General features: G+C 44.8%; 3 protein-coding genes across 13 annotated transcripts in view; 1 reads left to right on the forward strand and 2 right to left on the reverse strand.

Moving 5' to 3' along the window:
- Positions 1–1,441: 1,441 nt before the first annotated feature.
- Positions 1,442–8,684, reverse strand: EXOSC1 (exosome component 1). 3 transcript variants are annotated; one of them, XM_063102331.1, is made up of 8 exons: positions 8,607–8,684; positions 8,392–8,507; positions 6,358–6,432; positions 5,154–5,242; positions 4,420–4,453; positions 3,862–3,912; positions 3,646–3,730; positions 1,442–3,324 (listed from the first exon to the last, which is right to left on the reverse strand). In XM_063102331.1, the coding sequence occupies exons 1-8, from the start codon at positions 8,635–8,637 to the stop codon at positions 3,218–3,220; spliced, it is 588 nt and encodes a 195-aa protein (XP_062958401.1). In that variant the 5' UTR covers positions 8,638–8,684; the 3' UTR covers positions 1,442–3,217. The 3 variants fall into 3 exon arrangements, with proteins under 3 accessions (XP_062958401.1, XP_062958402.1, XP_062958403.1); XM_063102332.1 differs by lacking the exon at positions 6,358–6,432; XM_063102333.1 differs by lacking the exons at positions 6,358–6,432; positions 8,392–8,507; positions 8,607–8,684 and having other exon boundaries at positions 4,413–4,453; positions 5,154–5,199.
- Positions 8,685–8,862: 178 nt separating this feature from the next.
- On the forward strand, positions 8,863–18,473 carry ZDHHC16 (zinc finger DHHC-type palmitoyltransferase 16). 6 transcript variants are annotated; one of them, XM_063101894.1, is made up of 12 exons: positions 8,863–8,997; positions 9,113–9,233; positions 12,522–12,769; positions 12,946–13,140; positions 13,288–13,376; positions 13,774–13,802; positions 14,428–14,561; positions 14,705–14,752; positions 15,624–15,709; positions 16,600–16,723; positions 17,116–17,186; positions 17,912–18,473. In XM_063101894.1, exons 3-12 carry the CDS (start codon positions 12,527–12,529, stop codon positions 18,024–18,026), a joined length of 1,134 nt encoding a protein of 377 aa, XP_062957964.1. In that variant the 5' UTR covers positions 8,863–8,997; positions 9,113–9,233; positions 12,522–12,526; the 3' UTR covers positions 18,027–18,473. The 6 variants fall into 6 exon arrangements, with proteins under 6 accessions (XP_062957964.1, XP_062957962.1, XP_062957961.1 ...); XM_063101892.1 differs by lacking the exon at positions 9,113–9,233 and adding an exon at positions 10,187–10,347; XM_063101891.1 differs by lacking the exon at positions 9,113–9,233.
- A 239-nt stretch (positions 18,474–18,712) lies between these two features.
- Positions 18,713–20,846, reverse strand: part of MMS19 (MMS19 homolog, cytosolic iron-sulfur assembly component) — a 34,467-nt gene continuing 32,333 nt past the window's right edge. For all 4 annotated transcript variants that reach the window (XM_063101888.1, XM_063101887.1, XM_063101889.1 and 1 more), the window contains 6 exons: positions 20,655–20,841; positions 20,264–20,346; positions 19,778–19,942; positions 19,639–19,698; positions 19,196–19,296; positions 18,713–19,114 (listed from right to left, as the gene is read on the reverse strand). In XM_063101888.1, the coding sequence (XP_062957958.1) occupies positions 19,087–19,114; positions 19,196–19,296; positions 19,639–19,698; positions 19,778–19,942; positions 20,264–20,346; positions 20,655–20,841 (624 nt within the window). In that variant the 3' untranslated portion in view covers positions 18,713–19,086. The remainder of the gene's footprint in view (positions 19,115–19,195; positions 19,297–19,638; positions 19,699–19,777; positions 19,943–20,263; positions 20,347–20,654; positions 20,842–20,846) is intronic.

Raw genomic sequence — 20,846 nt, forward strand, 5'->3', positions numbered from 1 at the left:
TGAGATTTGGGGCAATGCTAGGACACAGGCACCTGATTGTTTTTTTTTTTTAAGTTTTATAGGCAATTTTGAAGTGTACCGAAGCCAGGCTGAAAACCACCATTCCAAGGCACAGAAAGAACAGCCTCTTCCTTGTTCTCTAAAACCAATTCAAGATTAGCAATCTGTCACCACCACTCAATGGTCCCTAACTCTGTTTGGGCACAGCTATTCAGTCAGCTATGAGAACCTCCCCCAAAATTGTATTGAGCACTTGCTATGTGTTAATCGCAGTACTGGGTACTGGGGATTGAAAGATAAATAGTAAGACAGAATCTTGCTTTAAAACGAGTTCAGGCTAGTAGGGGCACATATCTAACTTGTAATACAGTATTGGATGGTTATGGTTGAGAAAATCTAACCCGGTATGCAGCAGAACAGAGACTGCTGTAAATTCAAGTGCTGTCAAGATGTAGAGTAATATTAATCCAAGGATAGGATAGGAACAGTTATTTCAAAAGCTCTTCAGAAAGAGAAGAATATGTACACAAGTACATTAGTGTCACTCTGCCTCCATTTCTCCATTCTGACCAAAATTATATTATAAAAATATCAGATGCCCTACTAAAATCCATTACATACTATAGATAGGAATTCTATTGAGATGGAAAATAAGTCTAGCTGGGCACAATTTGTTCACAGTGAAAACTAGCCTTGTTCTATTTTTAGTTATCTTTAGTCCTAGTAGATGGGGAGAAGACACAATGATAATATATCCTGAGGGTAGTAAGGTATTAGATAATAGCCCAGGTTAGATTATACTACTTGGGTAAACGAAAAAGGCCCTCTAGTCACTTTCTATCCTCTTATTCTACTTTATTTTTCTTTCTCTTTTTTTTATTACTGTCTGAAATTATAACATTTCTTTGTTGACTTATTATCATCTTTTCTGTCTAGAATGTAAGCTCTGCAAGGATAGGATTCTGTAATATTTACTGTTTTCTCCACTAGTTCCTGGAACAGTGGTGGGAAGACCAGTTGCTCTCATGCTCTCGTTCTCGCTCTCTCTCTATTTATTTACTTACTTTTCATGGTTGGCTGGGTATGGGGATCCAAACCCTTGACCTCAGTCCTCTCGATATATTTTTATTAAATGAATGATGTCCAACAAGCACTCATGATTAATGAACCAGTGTTAATATGGAGAGCCTCTTACTGAATGCCCAAAGTCCTGTTCAGTACGTGGCATAAAGGAGACACCATGGCACAAGGGAAAGAACCTTGTAAGCTTGACAGCAAGACAGACCTGGGTTTAAATATTGTTCTGCCACTTGATGGCTGTGTGACCTGGGGCAAGTAAATGAATTTTTCTAAGCCTTAGTTTATTGCTCTGTAAAATCTGGAAACGATTGCTACTTTCCAGGGTCACTGTGAAGTTCAGAAAAAACATAAGTAAAATGGCTTGCACTGTTGATGAGAGATTTAATTAGTAGCATCTGAAAGGCAATAAGGGAGAATCTATTCAAAATTTAAAATGTGCATATTCTTTGACCCAGCATTCCACTTCTGGGACTCTATTTTGCAAGAGAATCATAGGCATGCACAAAGATAAATGTTTGTAATAGAAAAAATTGTAAAGTTTAAAAATAACTATCAATAGGTGACTTCTTCAACAACCTACATCAAAGTTCTAGCATAAGACCTGGCATTTAGTAGATGTTTGATAGAAGGCAATCTGATATATAATAACAACAGTAATGTTAGCATGTACTGAGCATTTTAATGCATTTCTTCCTTATAATACACCTATGAGGTCATACTATTCAGATGAGAAAACAGACAGAGATAAAAACAACCTGCTCAAGTATCAATGTCAACATCTGGTTGTTATATTATACTATAATTTTGCAAAATGGCACTATTGGGGGAAACTGGCAAAGTGTGCAAGGCATCTGTCTGTATTATTTCTTAAAACTGCATGTGGACCTACAGTGATCTCAATAAAATTTTCTTTTTTTTTAAAAGAATCAGATCTTTTTTTTTTTTTTTTTTTTTTGTCGTTTTTTCGTGACCGGCACTCAGCCAGTGAGTGCACCAGTCATTCCTATACAGGATCCGAACCCGCGGCGGGAGCGTCGCCGCGCTCCCAGCGCAGCACTCTACCAAGTGCGCCACGGGCTCGGCCCTCTCAATAAAATTTTCAATTAAAAAATAAAACCCAACCTAACCTGCTCAAGGCTAGAAACTAGATGATACAAACTCAGGTGGTCTGACTCAACCACTGTCACTACACATTAAAGATATAGACTTCTTGAACAATATCTCAAAAAGTGACATCACATATTCATCTTTCCTTCCCATTCCCTCTACAACCTCTCCATGCTTAATTCTCATCCCTTCCTCATCCACAAACTTATGCCTTCATTTCTGCTTCTGCATTTCTGTGCTTGTGCTTCTCTCTCAGCCTTGAATATCTTCACTTCTCTTATCTAAGTTCTCTAATTCATTCTGATGTCACGTCACAAATCTTTCCCTGGCCACCTCACATGCTAGTGTTCTATCAGATTTAACAAACATTTCTTGGAGTACCCACTATATCAGTAATACTGTGTTTACCAAATACTTTTCAGAACTAACTATATGCTACCTGGATCACTACATATGTCCTACAAATTCTACTGAATTATAATGTACCTAAATGAGGGGGTGTATATAAAGTGCCTGGCATATAGTAAGTATTCAATAATACAATTAAAGCACAATTACTTTAAACACAACACAAAAAAATACAGGCTTTGTTCAGAGCAAGGAAGCACTTGACACGTCAGTTAATGGGTGTTACTAGACAAAACCCTGCTCTAAACGTCATGACACCATTTAGATGTTCTTCTCTGCTCCAGACAACAGAAACAATGAATGCTTTTAGTAAAAATTTTTCTTTGTCACAGCAAAAAATATCTATTAATAAGAACCATCAAGAGGAATAGGCTATTTCCAACATCACACAGTTTTGTTTGCTGGTGGCTCCAAAAGAAAAGTTTCATCACTCAACAGAATGAAATTCATGAAAAGCTTCATAAGAGTAATGTCCCATCTATAAAATAAGTTTTTGGCAGATTTGGTTTAGAGATGGTTGCTGGATGATCCCAGGTGTTTGAATAAAGACAATGGCAAGTTATTTTCATACACGTACTTTCAGAAACAGTTTACTCCTCTCCATGGGGTAAAATATGGCTTCTTAAGTCTGCAAGAATTCAGGCTGTACTCGGGCCACTTTCCGGAATTCTTTAGTGTGGGTCTTAGGGCACTGCATCTCACACCAGCTGATGGGAACCATCTGGACACCTGGAAGAGAAAAGCTGGTGTTGGAGCTGGGATCCCAAATATCTGCCAGAGACTCTTCTCTTTTCAGCTGGGTATGAAACTGAAGGGTCACCAAGCTACCTAGTGAACACCACCTCATACAGAAAAATCCTTGCTTATTCTACTGATTTATGCAATAAGCCCGTATCCTTATATGGAGACTCACTCTAATCTCAGTAGTATCTTCACCCATTTTGCTTCCCAGATAATTAAATTCCCAGGGAAACCAGAGCAAACAATGGATTAATCCTAAGCCATAGCTCCCAGGGAAAAGTAAGGATGTGGAAGCATGAACCAACTCACCTGATTCACTGTGGGCCACCACCACTCCTAGCTCATTTTCTGCAGTGGTCAGCAGGTAGTTGGACTGTGCATCACCTAGGGAGATCTAGTCACACAACAGTGGTGAAGGAAAATGAGGGGTTATAAGTCTTCCCTCCCATAGCCACTAGAGGTGTTTTTCTACTTTCATTTCTTCTTTTGACAAAGGACCAGAATTCAACTGGGAATAAAGGATACCACTTTGGCCAAGACAATGTCACCTGGGCGGAAACTCTTATAAATTTCAACCTGTAAAGAAAGAACAGGAGTGTTCAGGGAAAGCTCCAGATCAGGTCTCCATGAAACTATTAATTCCTCTGGTAGAGCCAGTCTACTTTCTAATCCCAGAGGGAGAAGTCATCATTGTGCAAGTAAGTCAACAACTTTTACTGTTCCTACAGCATCATATAAATGAAGGATTTTGAATTCAGTAACCTGATCAGGAATCTGACATATATGAAAGGTATTATAGTTGGCTCTGAAAGGGTCCAGAGTAAGTCAGAGGGAACAGCAATGATTAAATATCCAGCTTCAAATGCAAAGAATAAACTATCCCCACTCGGGTCAACTGAATGAACAAAAATTGTATGGAGAGGAAAGGGACAGTGAGGTGGATTCCATACTTTGTAGCAGAGAATGTGTTAAATTTCCTTGGACTCCATATTCCCATGGATGTTTGAAATTCATTGGGATAATAATTTTAAAGAACTGAGAGTCCTAAAGCCACAGGGGGGAAAAACCAAACCAACCAACAACCTTGTCTTTTTCAGTTGCTCGGACATCTTCTTTGCTATAAAAAAAGAATTAACAGAAAGGTTAGTTATCTGTGAGAAAGAATTTCTCTCAGATTCCTAGCAGACAAAGAGCTATATTCTTGGACCACACAGAGCAGCACTATCAATACCTTTGACTAGAGAAAAGCAGATCAGATCTGCCAGGAAAGGAAGAGAACTTAGCTGCCTCAGGAGAACGTGAACAGAAGCACTATAGAACCACACTGAATCCTGAGGCTGGAAACGGCCTCAAAAGTTAAATTATCTGGCTCACAAGAATTGTTTGTCCTTTTCCAAAGAATCCACACACAAAAAACCCCCTATTATTTCACCCACAAACCTTTTCAATGTCTTATAACCCTTTGGATTTAATTTATATTAAATTAAAGAGATAAAGGTACTTCCTAAAATACCTTCTACTTCGCTTGGTCGGAATCATTCTGACTGATAGTACTAATCTTCAGCTTTGCTCAATTCTTTTTGCTTTATTTTTAAACCCTCTCTTATTAATATATTTCTTCTGTCTTAGCTCATATAACATTTTCTTTGGGTACTACTGGGGGAGAATCATCAAAGAGGAAAGAGAATCTATCAAAGAAGATAGGAAAATAGGCAGATGTAGGAATTGTAATTGTTCGTAACAATTTTCAGTCTCCCCGACTATCCTAATCTCATTCCAGATGCTGAGGCAAATGTTAAGACAAGGAGACATCTTACCGGATGGTTCCTCGAAAAGAGTTCTTAAGTGGTGTGGACCCCACATATAGGATGTGTACTTTGGCAAAGCGTGAATTGATGCTAGAGACCTGTGGAAAAAGGATCAGCAGAATATTAGCAGTTGTCATCTCAAGGAGGCAGCAATAAACTACAAATTACTAAGATTTTAGTCCAAGCAACCCTACTAAGTACAGAATTTGAGACAAGTTATACTTCTACGTATCTTTGTATAAGTGATACCTGTGGAATAAGAGCCACTGTGGCTACCTGATAGGGTTATTATGCGAATCAAATGAGATAATACGGTATAGATTTTTTAAAAACACAAGTCTAACAAAAATAGACACAGGGCACAATAGCTAATCTAGACCTTTAACAGATCTTACTAAGAGGCCTATATAGTGGACGGAATTTATATCTATATTTTAGCTGCTGCATAATATTTGGATCATTGCCTCTCTAGTTATTTTCAGAATAACACATAGATTTTCTGCTGGAGTAATTTATAAGGAGGTCAACTAAGAGCTACAAATTAACTTAAGCTGGCAGAGGGTGGAGATGGGCAGGGAGTAACAATGTGTTATAGTTACTGATAAGTACAGCATTAATTTGTACCTCCCCTGAAATACCCTAAAAGACTTTCTTTTTTCTTTTTTTTTGCAGCTGGCCAGTACAGGTTTTGAACCCTGGACCTTGGTGTTATCAGCACCACTCTCTAACCAACTGCGCTAACTGGCCAGCCCAAGCCTTTAAATGTAACAGAAATACTGGAGAATATGTAACAGACATACTGGAGAATAAAGTCTTTTGCTCCTCTGCAGAAAAAGGTCTCAGCTTTGGCACCTTTGTTTCCCTCAGTGTAGAACCTACCTATGCAGGGAACCAGCTCAGTGAAAGAACTATGCATGCCTGAATTCGACTGCTGTGATCATTATCCTAGAAAGCTCTAGACCAGCCAAATGCAGTAAAACATTCTGTGATGACAGAAATGTGATGTGCTGACCAATATGACAGCCACCAGTGGCTACTGAGTGCTTGAAATGTGGCTATTGTGGTTAAGGAAATAAATTTTTAATACTGTTTAATTTAAATTTAAATAGCCATAGGTGACTAGTGGCTACTATATTGAACACTGCAGTTCTAGAATGATTATGATTTTAGCATTGGATGGCTGTCATAAGGACAGAGGTTGGGACCAACTTACCTTACAGGTTACAATAGTTCCCACATCTGGTAGTAATTGGGACTCTGTTTCTCTCATCACAGAAACTACAGGAAGCTATAGAGAGAACAATAAAAAACGAATGTCCTGACTAAGCCATGGGTAAAGTATTTGTGGTTTGAGAGTAAAGTCGGAATGCCTTGGTACAGAGTCAAAGTCACAAGGGCAGGTGGACTATGGATTCATTTATAGCCCAGAGCAGAGGGCCTTGGAAATTTTAGAAAACAGGAGGATCAAGGGGCCACAGGAAGAATACTGCTAGAAAACATAATCTAACCATTCCAGATTAGTTCTAATAAGTTTTTGGTTATTCTCCTGGAATTTCTTGGTATACAACCATCTTGTCTGTAATTACGGATAATTTGACTCTTTCTCCCAAAGTTACACTGCTTCATTCTATTCCTTATTTTATTACACAGATGAGAATTTCCAAATAAATGTTGTAAAATAGTGGCCATACTTGTTTCCTTCTATTTTAAGGGAATACTCATAGAGTTTTCTCTTTGAGCATGGTATTGGCTGTTGGTGTAAGACAGATATTTTGGGCCTCACCTTTTTTCAATCTCTTCCTTGCTCACTCTGCTTAAGCTCTCCTAGCCTTCTATCAGTTTCCTCAACTCATTAAATTCTTCCCACTTCAGGATCTCTGTTCAACCTATTCTTTCTGCCAGAACTGTGCTCTCTCCACCCACCCAACTCTTACTTATCCTTTAGATGATTCAGCTTAAATGTCACTTTCGCTGACTAGGATGAGTTTGCTTGTTAACATGCTCTTGTGGTACTCTGTAATACTCTTTCAAAGCAATTATCATATTTGTAACCATATACTCATTTGAGCACTTATTTGTTTATGATTTGTGTCTGTGCCCCTCAACAGCAGAAACCAAGTGTATTTGGCTCATTACTACATCCCCAGAGGTCAGCATTGTGCCTGAAACATAAAAATGCTCAAGAGATATCTATGAAATGAACAAACTTAGAAACGTTAAGGCCATTCCCCAAAATGACTGAATAGAAAGCCCCTCATTTTGCACATGAGGAAGAACCTAAAGCCAGAGAGTTTTTTTCTTACTCAAACCAGAATCAAGGTCTAGTTAGTCAAAGTTACCAAAGTGTTCTAATTCTGAATCCTCTTTCTGTTATGCTACCTGTCTTTAAACTGCTCCTTCAGAGACTGCTTATCTGATCTTGAGGTAATCCTGTATCAACCTCTGGAACTAGAGAGGACAGTATTACTCATGCATTCAACAAATATCTACCTTGTGCTAGGCGCCAAAAGTATGGTGGTGGGGCTTGCTTTAATGCAATTTAATAGGGAATATATAACATCATATAATTTCAACAGTACTGCAAAAAGTTCATGGAAAGATTCATATTATCTTTTAATTCTGTTTTTCCACGAATTTTGGAAGTGCCCTCGTAAATGCTAAAGTAAGTGCTTGGAAAGGAACAGAGCTCTTTGTGAGTGTTTAAAAAAACAAACAAAAAACACAAAACTTTCCTCGTGACAACTGCTTCCAGAAGGCCTTCTCTGAGAAAGTGACACTAGACAGACTATCTGAAGGAAGGAGGAATTAAAGAGAGCAGCGTGTTTCAGACAAAGAGTCTGCAGCAGGAGAGAGTGTACGCATTAGCGAAAATGAAAGAAGCCTGTGTGACTAGATTGCAGTCAGTGAGGTGAAGATAGGGGAGCTAGAAGGAGCCGTAAAGGTAGACGATATTCAGACAGGATTCTGCTGGCCGGGCTGGGCTGTGTTACTCTCAGTTCACCGATGCTCTCGGCCCAACCTCCCTCCCCTAGTGTCAGCAGCACAACCAAGCGAGATCAACGTAACTGGTGCGTGATGGCTAAGTGCACAACAACGGCGACCACAGCTGGAAGAAACTTAGAAGCCAAACCGTTCTACTGGTGAAGCACTAAAGACGCCTCCGCAGTGCCCGTGCCTAAAGATCGGAAGCCAAGGGCAGCCTGAGAAAAAGACAGAGACAGAGGAGACGGGAAGCCGCCCCACTCACCGCGCCGTTCTCGCTGCTCTTTGTCAGGCAGCCGGCAAGCGAAGAAAAGATGTAGCCGTGCCGGGTGTAGGTGCCACTGCCAGGACTGCCCTCCTCCAAGTTACACAGACGTTCGCCTACAGAGAAAACGCTGCTTCAGCCATAGGCCCCCAGAAGCTGTTGGCCTTCCAACCTCTGTCCGTACCCAGGACTCCGCACGGGCACCGCTCACTTACCCGGTATACAGTACCTCACGGGAGGCGCCATGTCAGCCGCCGTCCCAAAGCCGGATAAAAACAAAGCTGACTTTGTATTGGCCAAATCCAGGCGCAGTTCCGCAGTAAGAAACGCGCCAATTGGTGCGTTGTAGCACGTGATCTGTGGCAGCGACTCCTCAAGGGTAAACTCCATTTCCCAGGTCACACCAGTACAAATCCGGAGGCGGAACTTCCAGTTCCTGCGCTTGCGCCTGCGCCTGTAGTTGAGGATGGGCTGGCGGCGGGTCCGGCTCCGCTGGCTGTTGCTGCAGGCGGCGGGTCATGATGGTTCGACTTGCAGAGGGTGGCAGTGAGCCGCGGTAGAGGCTGCGGGCTCGGTTTGGCTGACTGGGGAATCGGCAGGAGGCAGGTAAGGGCTAAGCCTCAGCCCTTGCTTTCCATCCTAGTCCCTCTTTTTAGGGTCGGGCCCTGTCCCGGGGCCTTGTCGTGAGTCCGGATTCCTGTTCTCTTTTCCCTCCCTGCAGGACCATGTCCTCCTCAGGTTGAGCGCACCCTCCGGGCGGCCTTAAAGCGCAGAGCAGGAAGGGGATCAACCAACCTAACTCGCTTATTTCACAGATTTGTAAACTCAGATCCAGAGACAAGGTTTGACATGTCCAAAGTCTTGAAGATAGTTCAAGATAGAGCCTAAACCGGAAACCGTTTTTTTTTTTTTTTTAACACTTCCAGTCCATCGCAATTCGGCCACGTCGCCCGCATTGAGAAATAAAACCTTTTCCAGGTTTTTGAAACTGCAGCTTCCAGTCCTGCAGTTGGATCCTCTTAAGCGGGGCTCTAGTTGGGTGGGCCCCCTCCTTAAACTTCGGTGAGCAGTCCTATGATAAAGTTCCTACGTTTTTTGTCTGCACATGAATAAATTTCTGCTCTTTACTGATGTCTTACATCTTCTGCTTGAGACTGTGGACATCCTGAGAGCACCATCTTTGTTCAGATGAGATTTGCTATGACTTTGATCTCAATTTCATCTTCCCTCTGGTGGTTTTGGAATCTGTCCCTCCCTGTCTTCCCTCCCTTTCCCACCAATCCGGTTTCCTCTTGGGAAACAGATGGTGACTGAGAGCCCAGGGAGGAGGGGAGTGCTGTGGCCAGCAGTCACCTGTAATCTGGTAGAAGATGGACACCATGGCTTGTGGCTACTCCTGAAGCATCTCGGGGTTTGTGCTTGGGATGATAGTAAAAGTGTGCTTTGCTCTGTTTTCTCCCATGTTCACTCTGAAATCACCCCCTCTACCTACACACACATAATTTATCGAATTTTGCTTTACCTCAATTTCCTGAGACTTGCAAAGTCTATATGTTCACTTGTGGCCCATGGACTACATATCCTTTCCCTGGCATCCCCATACCTCACTAGCTAAAGTGAGGGGAGGAGGCCTGGCTTCAGACCTTGTTCACCCAAATCTGGTATGTACCTCTGAATCTACAAGCTCTCTGTTTACATGTTTGGGTTGATCTCTGGTTGGACTTATTTTCTAAAATGCCTTCTAATTCTTCAGTGCTATGATTCTAATAATGGTTTTTCTCTTTTTATTAATCAGGAAGAATGATAGCAGCAGACACTTATTTAGTGTTATCAAATTGGCAGAAATGTCCTTGCTAGTATTTGTAGGAGAGATAGACATCTGACCAACTTTTCCAGTTCTGCATCCCTTCAGGTCATTCATTCAACAAGTATTTATTGAGTACTTCCACAAGCCAGGTATTGTGCTAAGTGCTTTATAAACATTTCGTTTATACCTTACCAAGTATATATGGAGAATCATAAAGGGTTAAAGGGTTAGAGCTGGAAGGGACTTTAGCATTTAATCTTACCCCCTCATTGAATGGGGAATACAGGAGATTGAGTACCAGCAGGGTTCAATGATTTGCCGAAGGTCACAGAACTACTTTGGGACAGACTTGAACCCTAAGTATGGATATGAGTAGATAAGAGTTGGTAAATTTAGTCCTTGAGGCAGACATTTCCTGTAGAGCTCAGGAATTCAGAAGGTGGTTTAGAATGATTTGAAAAGTGGAGAATCTCAGGAGGATTTTTTTTTTTAGACTAGGATAAGTGGCTGTGAGATAGCATATGATTCGTGTTTATTATAAATGAGGGGTGCATCCAATTTGCATGCTATTGCTATAAAAAGTGTAAAGTATTTTAGCTAGGAAACTCTCCATTAGCTATAGTAAGGGAATGAACAGTGAGGTGGATAGTCCAAAAGTCACCTAGATTTGTGGTAGGGTAATCTGTTTTGCCCCATTCTTATATTTGATTGTGGCTGTCTTCTATCTTGAAAATTCATGCTTTAAGCCAAATCATGGTTCCAAACAATAGGAGTCCAAATCAAAGGAGGCAAAAGTTTGAACTTTTATTTTTTTTGTCTTTTCTACACTCCCCCTTAATTCTTTTAGCTTCCTAGGAGGTGATGGGAGCAGCCAGTTTCTTTATCCTGGTGCAGTGGAGGTTCCTACCAGATAGTCTTTCTTTTTCTGTAGGCCTTGTCTGCTGCATTTCTTTTTGCCTTAGGGCTTACAGGGCTTGTGTAAGGAGGTGATTAAGTGTTCTTTGAAATGCCTTTTATGGGGATGAGCCAGGGTGCAAGGAGAGTACGTTGCTCCAGTTACTGAATTGAAATCATCCCTACAGTGGAGCATCCTCCTTCAGTTTCTGCTGGGTCTAGAGCTGCCTGTTAAATAAGTCAGTGGAGTTGTCAAGGACAAAGCAGCTCTCCCTGGCCGCACTAGTGGGAAATCAGATAATTTCTTTTCTGGTAAAAGACTTTAATCTGCAGAATTGATGAGACTGTCATTGAAGGAATCTGTTAGGGCATCTGTGCCTTCTGTTTTGATCATTGCCTGGACAGCTGATCTCCCATGGCTGTTGGATGAGGTAGAAACTGCATAGAGGAAATGGAGGCACTTGCAGAAGAGCCATGGAAAGGAGCTGGGAAGCCTGGTTGGGAAGGCTAGGGGCCACGTGCAACAGCTGCAGAGAAGATCTCTGAGTATCTAACTAGAGTAGGGTAGGGGAGACTTATCACTGAGATAAGTGATAAGACCTCCCTGAGGTCTTTATGAACCACTAACAGGGAGGCTCATGTCTCTTGCTTGTGGTGCTCTGAATACCTGAAGTTGTCTTGGCTACTATATCCTCAGGGAGGTGCTGGGAGTGGAATTGGAGACAGAGCATCTTATGTCATGCAAAGGATAGCTGACTATGCTGACAGGAGACAGGGAATCTCATGCTACCAGGCCGAGTCTACTGGCCTGTAACATCAGCCCAGAAAGATTAGGAAGGAGGATTATCTTTTGTCAAGACTTAGCACCAGGGAAGATCTAGGTGCAGGGCTATGCACGTAGTCCCCTACTGGCTGTTCCTTGGTGAAGAGCAATTGTTAGGAGGTAGGTCAATGGGCCAGGGCAGGCAGAAGACCCTTGGAAACCTCTGCTACAGTGGCCACGCCCAGAGATACAGTGGCAGTTTTGTCCATGTTGGCCATGCTCCATCCAATGGTCTGTCTACACAGACAACTCCAAAGACTGCTTTGGCTTAGAGCCACCTCCCTCTCCCTTTCGCTTTTACTGTGGCCCTTTACTCTAGGCATACATCACCTTGGATTTGCTGTGCACACACATGGTGTAATGTAAATACAGTTTTTGCAGGCTCAGAACCTCCAGTCCCTACTCACTGTAATCTGGTTGGGAGACTGGCACTGGACATTCTGCAGAAAAGTGAAGTGACCTTCATACTTCCCCAGCTGGAGACTAGTCTAGTTCGGCCTTAATCTTAGATCTTTGCCCTCCAAGCTGGTGCTCTGGGCCTTCCCTCTAGTGGGGTATGGAGGGACAGGACTCAGGCTGGATCCTTACAATGGTGTGCTCTCCTAGGAGCCATGCGAGGCCAGTGGAGCCTGCTACTGGGCCCGGCCCGCCTCTGCCTACGCTTGCTTCTGCTCCTGGGTTACAGACGCCGCTGCCCACCTCTGCTCCGGGGCCTGGTACAGCGTTGGCGCTATGGCAAGGTCTGCCTGCGCTCCCTGCTCTATAACTCCTTTGGTGGCAGTGACACTGCAGTTGATGCTGCCTTTGAGCCTATCTACTGGCTGGTGGACAACGTGATCCGCTGGTTTGGGGTGGTGAGTAATGCCTAGGGAGCAGGAAGGAGAGGGATGTTTTGGGGGAGCAGAGGGACATGTCTCTGATGGACCTATGCTGGGTTTTGGAGGTCAGTCCCCTACCCCCAGGGAAATTCCTGAGTCTACTCTGGGTGTAGTTCTCTCATGCATCTACTTGACCTCACTGGTGTTGGCAGGTGTTCGTGGTGCTGGTGATCGTGCTGACCAGTTCCATCGTGGCCATCGCCTACCTATGTGTCCTACCTCTCATCCTCCGAACCTACTCAGTGCCACGACTCTGCTGGCATTTCTTCTATAGTCACTGGAATCTGATCCTCATCGTCTTCCATTACTATCAGGCCATCACCACTCCGCCTGGGTACCCACCCCAGGTGGGTCCCCACAGGGGCATGAGGGAGGGAGAACTGTAGGCTATGGGAGCCAGTCCCAGGAATGGAGAGACAGAGTGCCTTGGTATTTCTTGAGGTACAAAACTAGTGCTGCCACAGTTGTCACTACTTTCTTCTCCCTTTACACAGGGCAGGAATGATATTGCCACGGTCTCCATCTGTAAGAAGTGCATTTACCCCAAGCCAGCCCGGACACACCACTGCAGCATCTGCAATAGGTGGGTCTTGGCTTTGCTCTCTGTGAACCCCAGCTGGGGCCCCTTTGTTGCACCCCTAAGGCAAAACCTGGACCTGGAGTTTGCTTGCTGACATGTGTGAAGCACCCATCATATCTCAGGCAGGGTGCCCCCTATCTCCTGATACCTAGTCCTCAGGGTGGTTCTGTGAGTTAGGAACTATTACCATTTGTGGAAACTGAGGTTCATAGGGTGAGTTACCTACTCTAATATCATATAGCTAATAAACTGCAGAGCTGGGTTTGAAGTAAGGCCTGGCTGTCTTCTAAGTCTGTGCCCTTTCCACCTCAGCAGGATGCTGGTCTTTGTAGGGAAGGATTGGCACTGACTTCTCAAGAGTCTTGGCCACTGTAACAGAGCCTGTGTCCCTCCCTCACAGGTGTGTGCTGAAGATGGATCATCACTGCCGTATCCTTTTGCTCTCCTGCCTCAGGCCTTCTTTAGCTCCAGAGCACTGTATAGGGTCAATGGCCACAGACCCAAGGCTTCTAGCGTCACCCTGCAGAGAACACTGGGCTCGTGAGAAGTTAGTAGAAAAGGAGTTGTGGGGGCTGACCATCTCTCAGGGGGAGCAGAAGGTTCACAGGTTCTCTGGGACAGATCTTGGAGCAAGGAATCTTTTAACAGCTCTTTTCTTCTGTAGACTGCTAACAGCTGTTGGATGGAAAGAGATGTTTGCATTTCTGTGCTTGCCCACTAGCTATGCCAGGTAGAACCATGGGTCCCTTTCTGCTGTCCAATATAGATGTCAGGCTAACCCCAGCTAGGTTGAAGTATTGGGAAACTCAGTTTACCGAAGGATTTCAGTTTTCATGATTTCCTGGTGAGACTTGAAGGCTCTGGAAAGCTTAGAACACTTTCTCCTCAACCCTGGGAAACAGCCTCATATTTTCCAGCCTTTGGAAAACAGTTCTTGGTGATTAGAAGCCCAAAGCCTGGGTGATGCTGTCATGAACCAAGGATGAATCAGAGAGGCCTGGATACTTCTTGGAATTGTGTGTTTGATCTTGTCCTTAATCATTTCCCCCACCAGCCTGGCTAAACAACTGTGTGGGCCACTACAACCATCGGTACTTCTTCTCTTTCTGCTTCTTCATGACTCTGGGCTGTGTCTACTGCAGCTATGGAAGTTGGGACCTTTTTCGGGAGGCTTATGCTGCCATCGAGGTAAGTCCATGGTTAGGAGCAAGGCAGCTCAGTAGTGCAGACCTTTGGGGCGTGGAACCTGTGCCTAAGGAGTGGGGGCTGGTAGCCCCCCCCCCATTCTAGAGGCCTGAGAGTATAACCAGCACTCTTTTCCATCCCCTTAGAAAATGAAACAGCTCGACAAGAACAAACTACAGGCGGTTGCCAACCAGGTGGGCCGTCCCCACCCCGCTGCCTCCTGCTGCTCAGGCCTGGGGGTATAGAGTTGCTCAGGCAACTAGAGCCGACCTGCTAGTTTAGTTGTAGAGGCTGGCTGAGAGGCCACTGTAGACCCATCAGAAGTGTTCAGGGAGGCTGTTTGTTGCGAGCAGACTAAGTGGCCTGGAGGCAAGCTGGAAGTCTCTGGTATTTGACAGTTTTTGGCTATCCCATCATCACCTTCTCTTTGGGCTAAGGACTCCGCCTTGGTGATGGCCTGAGCAGCAAGGAGTCTTTTGTTAGTCTGTGTAATGGGGTTCCAGGGGACAGAGATCTGGCTGAGCCAGTCTGATCATCCTTTGCTCCTGGTCAATCTGCATCTGGATCATACCCCACCCCCCACACCTATTATAGTTCCTTATTCTGAGCACATCTTGGGCTTAAATAGTTGTATCTCTGCTGCCCTTTCACAGTCCTTAGTGGAGCTCATGGTCCTTCACCCCCATTCCCCGCCCCGTCAATCTCTGGATGTGGGTTTGGTCTCCCTTCTTGGGCATGCAAGGCACACAGTGACAGAGTTCTGGCTGGGGATTGGAGTGGCTTCCCCTGTAGCCCCATTTGTGTTGTCAACCTAAAGGCCCAGGGTCAGCTCCTCCTGTGCTTTGCCCATCTTGTCCAGACCTGCCCTCCCCAGTGTTTGTCCATGTGATGATGCCACTGGGCTTGTTCCACCCATCTGGCTGCTCCCCTGCCTCCTCTGTGGCTTTAACCCTCATTTTCTCTGCCTGGGTTTGGATCACTCCCTGCCTATAGATGCTGGGGGTGTGCTGGTAGTTGCTGGAGATCAACAGATCAAGTGAGCCAGGCTTTGCTGTTTTCTTCTAGACATATCACCAGACCCCACCGCCCACCTTCTCCTTTCGAGAAAGAATGACTCATAAGAGTCTTGTCTACCTCTGGTTCCTGTGCAGGTATTTAATTCCCATTTTTGATAGTTTTATGGGAGGGACAGCTTCAGAAAAACTTTTTTAGGTGCCCACATGCAGGCAGGAACCCATCCATGAGTGAATTGCAGCTGTTCTCCTAGTCTAATTTAGGTTGGCAAAGAGTCAGCACTTAGGGCCGGCCCGTGGCTCACTCGGGAGAGTGCGGTGCTGAAAACACCAAGGCCCCGGGTTTGGATCCCATATACGATGGCCGGTTCGCTCACTGGCTGAGTGTGGTGCTGACAACACCAAGTCAAGGGTTAAGATCCCCTTACCGGTCATCTTTTAAAAAAAAAAAAAAAGTCAGCACTTAATTTTCTTCACTGTTTTGAGGCAGGAAACACTAAGGACACTAGCATTGGTTATAAGCATATGCTTGTTATGTGGTAAGGTAAGTTAAACTCTTATTTCATTTAATCCTCATAGCACCTACCTAAAGGTAGGTGACTGAGTTTATAGATAGGGAAAACTGAAAAGCAGAGGGGTAAAGTGATTTGTTGTTCCCTGATACGCAGCTAGGAATGGTAGAGCTGGAATTTTAATTTCATGCCATCCCATTCCAACCCCTGGTGCTTTTACTATCCTCCAATGTCTCCTAAGCATAGGTCTCTTAGGAAATACAGAACAATTATTCTTAATAATATAGAATTATTTCTCCATCCTCCTCTTCACATTATTCTTCTTAGCCCACCTTGATACTTTTCTATTGATTATAGATATAATGAAGTAAAAATTCATCTAGGATGTGGGCTGGGAGATAAGGAAGACTTAGGCAGAGGAATCACTAGCCAATCATTCTTGCTTAGCTGAATTTCAGACCTACTGCGACCAGCCCTCTCAAAACCACCCACCATTCTTTGCTCCTCTTTTCTTAGTTCTGTGGCACTTGCCCTGGGTGCACTAACTGTATGGCATGCCGTTCTTATCAGTCGAGGAGAAACTAGCATCGAAAGGCACATCAACAAGAAGGAGAGACGTCGGCTACAGGCCAAGGGCAGAGTGAGTAGGACTAAGGGCTTGGGGTGGGCAGGTGGCTAACTGAACCCGCCATCCTGTAAACAGAGCCCATGGTCAGGGCTGACTAAAGCAAACATCATAAGAGGCCAGAACTTGCAAACTGGAGCTTTAGGTTAGCCAATTTAGGTCTCAAAAACTGGAGGGGGGCCAGCCCGTGGCTCAGTTGGGAGAGTGTGGTGCTGATAACACCAAGGCAATGGGTTCAGATCCCTATATAGGGATGGCCAGTTAGCTCACTTGGGAGAGCGTGGTGCTGACAACACCAAGACAAGGTTTAAGATCCCCTTACTGGTCATCTTCAAAAAAAAAAAAAAAAATTAGAGGGGGATTAAGCAGAAGAGATCTGTAGAAACATATGTTTTTCTTGGCTCTAGGTATTTAGGAATCCTTACAACTATGGCTGCTTGGACAACTGGAAGGTATTCCTGGGTGTGGACACAGGAAGGTAAAGTAAGAAATGTAGACCAGTGATGTCCAACAGAACTCTGTGATGAGGAAAATGTTCTATACCTGTTAGCGCTTGGAAATGTGGCTAATGTGACTAAGGAAGTTTTGATTTCATTTTCACTAAATTGCCAAATGTGGCTAGTACTGTCTTAGCACACGTCTAGACTCTAGTAATAGAGATCATTGCTCATTTGAGCCAAAAGGGCTTGAAGCCAAAACTGTGCAGTTTATGTAGTAGACGAGGCTTCAAGATGACTACAGTAGAATCTTGAGAAAGCTGTTCTTAGGAAGGGACCTCTAGGTAGGATACAGTGGCCGCCATCCCCTCTCACTTGTATGGCAGTGTCTGGAGTTCAAGCTCTCGCAGCCCAAGAGACAGGGGGAAATCATTTTCAAATTGCAATTACTGAGGCAGTAACATTCAGATGACTTTAAGTACCTTCCCTTTCCCATCCTCATTACACTCCTGCGTGTGTAGTGATTGCAGTGGCCCCCTGGAAGTGTAGCTTGAAACCTCCAAATGCCTTCAAGTACCAGAGGGTACATTTATTGGACAAAATTAAATAGAGGAAATTAGGTAAGAAATTAAGAAATACTGTTACCTTTGTGATTAATGCCAAGGTAGCTTCAAGGTACCTGGATACATGCTTGCTGAGGAATGATCATCAGGAAGGATGACCAACAGCTCTTGGAACTCAGAGACATTTCTATCTTCTCTTGTAGGCATTGGCTTACCCGGGTGCTGTTACCTTCTAGTCACCTGCCCCATGGGAATGGAATGAGCTGGGAGCCCCCTCCCTGGGTGACTGCTCACTCTGCCTCTGTGATGGCAGTGTGAACTGGATTAAGCATTCATTTGGCTCCCTACATTGTCTCAAGGGCCTCCAAGGACAGCTTTTCTTGGAATCCTTGATCAAAAAGGGCCAGTGGGCCTGCCCGAGGGTACCATGCAGGAACAACTCAAGGACCAACCTTCTGGCCACTGCAGAAGCAATGTGGAGAAATCCTAGGACTGACATCCCTTTACTCAGGCAAACAAGTTCCAGCCCCAGATGAGGGGTCAGGCAGCTAGCTACCTTGCCTGGTGCTGACCCTGACCACCTCTGGGTTACAGCACTGGGGTTGGCCACCACCTTTTCCCACTTGCTGTCTGAGAAAACACTTGACTGGTACAGCTGAGATCCTGGCTTCTCAACAGGGCAAAGATACCAGGCCTGCTGCTGAGGTCACTGCCACTTCTCACTGCTGCTGAAGGGAGCAAAAATAAAGGTATTTGATTTTTAAAGATATGTAGCTTCTCTTTGTCTCACTATAGGGCAGGGAAGGGGAAAGTCAGGGTCAAGTCCTAGTGAATAGGTATTATGGTCCTGCCTCCTATGCCCTTACTTGGAGTGGATGGATGCCTTGAAGAATTCTTGGTTAATCCCAGTCATTACTGTTCTTGTAGTTTAGGCCAGCAACACTTCTGGTTATGTGCTACTGAGGCATATATGTAATGGGGGAAATATCTGACGGTCAGCCCCATTACTAAAAGAAATCTTTATTCTCCAGCAGGTACATACCCACCCACCATCCTTGGTCCTCAGGGCCACACTCATGTGCATTCACCCCTCAGCAGCATAGCTCCCTCTTTCATATATATAAATGGAAGAGCCCTACAATCCAATATCTTTCTTCAAACATAAGTAGTCTCACACTCAGTTACTGCCCAAGTCCATTCAAAATCAAGTCTCCTATGTTTCTTCTACAGCCATGCAACAGAGGTTGAGCATTTGTGCTGTGCCTGTGGGAAAGGCAGTCAGAGACCAGTGGCCTCCCTGCCTTGGGCAAAATGGCTCAACAGTTAATAATTCCAGGTTAGATTGTCTGTCAGAACAGTGTAGGCCAGGACTGAGGGCTCAGGTGCCAGGGCTTCCCAGCAGAAACCTGTAGGCAAAAAGGATGTTGGCAGCATCAGTGGTGGAGATCCTCTCAGTCCCATCTCTCCCCCATGACCTAGAAACTCACCACTCTCCCCTAGCTGACACTGCTTCCTTGCGCACCAGTCTCTTCTTGTCGTCCAGGGGCTTGGCTAAGGCTCGGATCACCTGTGGTTTGTATGGCAGCAGCTGTGGAGTCAGAGGAGATAATCTTAGCCTTGCTCAACCAAGACAACTGAAAGTGCCACTTCTCTAACTCTGTACGACTAATATTCTGAAGAAAGCAAAACATGTCCTGTTCTTTAGTGATTCCAAAGAATGTTGAGTGGCAACATGGCCATTCTATTATAGGAAGTCAGGATTTACTGGGTCCATTATGGGCCCAAGGAAAAAAACCCTTGCCTATCTGTACCATGTAGTTCATATCTCAGTCACACAGCAGGGTGGCTAATCCCACTTGACTCAGGCAAAAAGATATTTCTCTGGCTTGTCTAAGTTCCCAGGTCAGGAAGGGACATCTGCTGTACTTACCACGGGGGTGGGCAGGCGAGTGAGTGCGTGCATACACTGCAGTGCAGCAATCCGGACAGCCTGGAACACAACCACAGGGAGGTGAGGGGAGACCCAAGGAGAGATGAAAGTGCCAAAGAGTTGCTGGGGTTCAACGCACCATAGAAGGGCTAGAGCTGAGGTTCAGAAACTTGGTGACGAGAGTGTCAATGTGAAGACTCATGACTTGGGGTGCTTCCAGTAGAAGAGGCTGAAGGCAGCTGAGGGTGGAGAGCTGTACCACACAGTCAGAGCAGGACAGGGCCTCCAGCAGCAAGGAAAGAAGCTACAGGGCAATGGGAAAGGTGGAGGATGACCACATTGTGATGATCCTGGTTCTCCCCCTCCCCTTTCTAGCCCCAGCTGGGAAAGAACAGTTTTTTGTTTTTTTTTTTTTTAAAAGATGACTAGTAAGGGGATCTTAACCCTTGTCTTGGTGTTGTCAGCACCGCGATCTCCCAAGTGAGCCAACCGGCCATCCCTATGTAGGGATCCAAACCTGTGGACTTGGTGTTATCAGCACCACACTCTCCCAAGTGAGCCACGGGCCGGCCCTGGGGAAGAACAGCTTTGTCTTTTGTTTAGAGGCTCCGACTACAGAACTTACGGTGGGCAGCTCTGGCAAGAGCACAGGCTTGGGCAGCCTGTTAAGTACATGAGACAGACCCTTCAGGTAGTTTGGCTTCACATCTGTAAGAAATGGAAAAGCTTAGGAGAGAAACTGGGCTTTAGACACATAGCTTACAAATTCAACTCCAATCTCTGACAAGGCTGGGACATCTGCCTACACAGAGGTGGGAGGAAAGAGCCCCTGAAGCTCAGAATGAGCAAGATATACCCATCAAAGGAAAAGGAGGGACAATCTGGAAGTTTAGCCTTCTAGATACAGACCACAATATAGCTCTAAAGAAATACTCAGGTCCTAAATTATTTAGGGAATGTTGCTGAGCAAAGGAAAGGCCTATATATTTGGGGCCTTTCTTTGAAACTCTCCTCACCTCGAGGAGCGGCATGGAAGCCCTGGACCAAAGCAGGCACATTATCTGTGAAGAACCGCTGGCGGAACATGATCCGCACTTCGGCATGGCCAGCGCGAGTCAACACATCAGTGCAGTCAGACATGAGCAGAGAGAAGCCATCAGCTGCTGCTGGGCCTAGCTCTGGATCGCTCAGAAGGCCCATGAGCTGGA

The sequence above is a fragment of the Cynocephalus volans genome, chromosome 7 (genome assembly GCF_027409185.1).
Source record: "Cynocephalus volans isolate mCynVol1 chromosome 7, mCynVol1.pri, whole genome shotgun sequence".
NCBI lineage: Eukaryota > Metazoa > Chordata > Mammalia > Dermoptera > Cynocephalidae > Cynocephalus > Cynocephalus volans.

Excerpts from the sequence above, each read along its gene's own strand:
- EXOSC1 (XM_063102331.1), bottom strand. The coding sequence starts at position 8,637 with ATGGCGCCTCCCGTGAGGTACTGTATACCGG. Across the intron at positions 8,508-8,606 it reads CGTGAGGTACTGTATACCGG|GCGAACGTCTGTGTAACTTG; the intron begins GTAAGTGAGCGG and ends TTTTCTCTGTAG. Across the intron at positions 3,325-3,645 it reads GGTGGCCCACAGTGAATCAG|GTGTCCAGATGGTTCCCATC; the intron begins GTGAGTTGGTTC and ends TTTCTCTTCCAG.
- ZDHHC16 (XM_063101894.1), top strand. The coding sequence starts at position 12,527 with ATGCGAGGCCAGTGGAGCCTGCTACTGGGCCCGGCCCGCCTCTGCCTA. Across the intron at positions 13,803-14,427 it reads GAAGATGGATCATCACTGCC|CCTGGCTAAACAACTGTGTG; the intron begins GTATCCTTTTGC and ends TTCCCCCACCAG. Across the intron at positions 14,753-15,623 it reads TACAGGCGGTTGCCAACCAG|ACATATCACCAGACCCCACC; the intron begins GTGGGCCGTCCC and ends GTTTTCTTCTAG.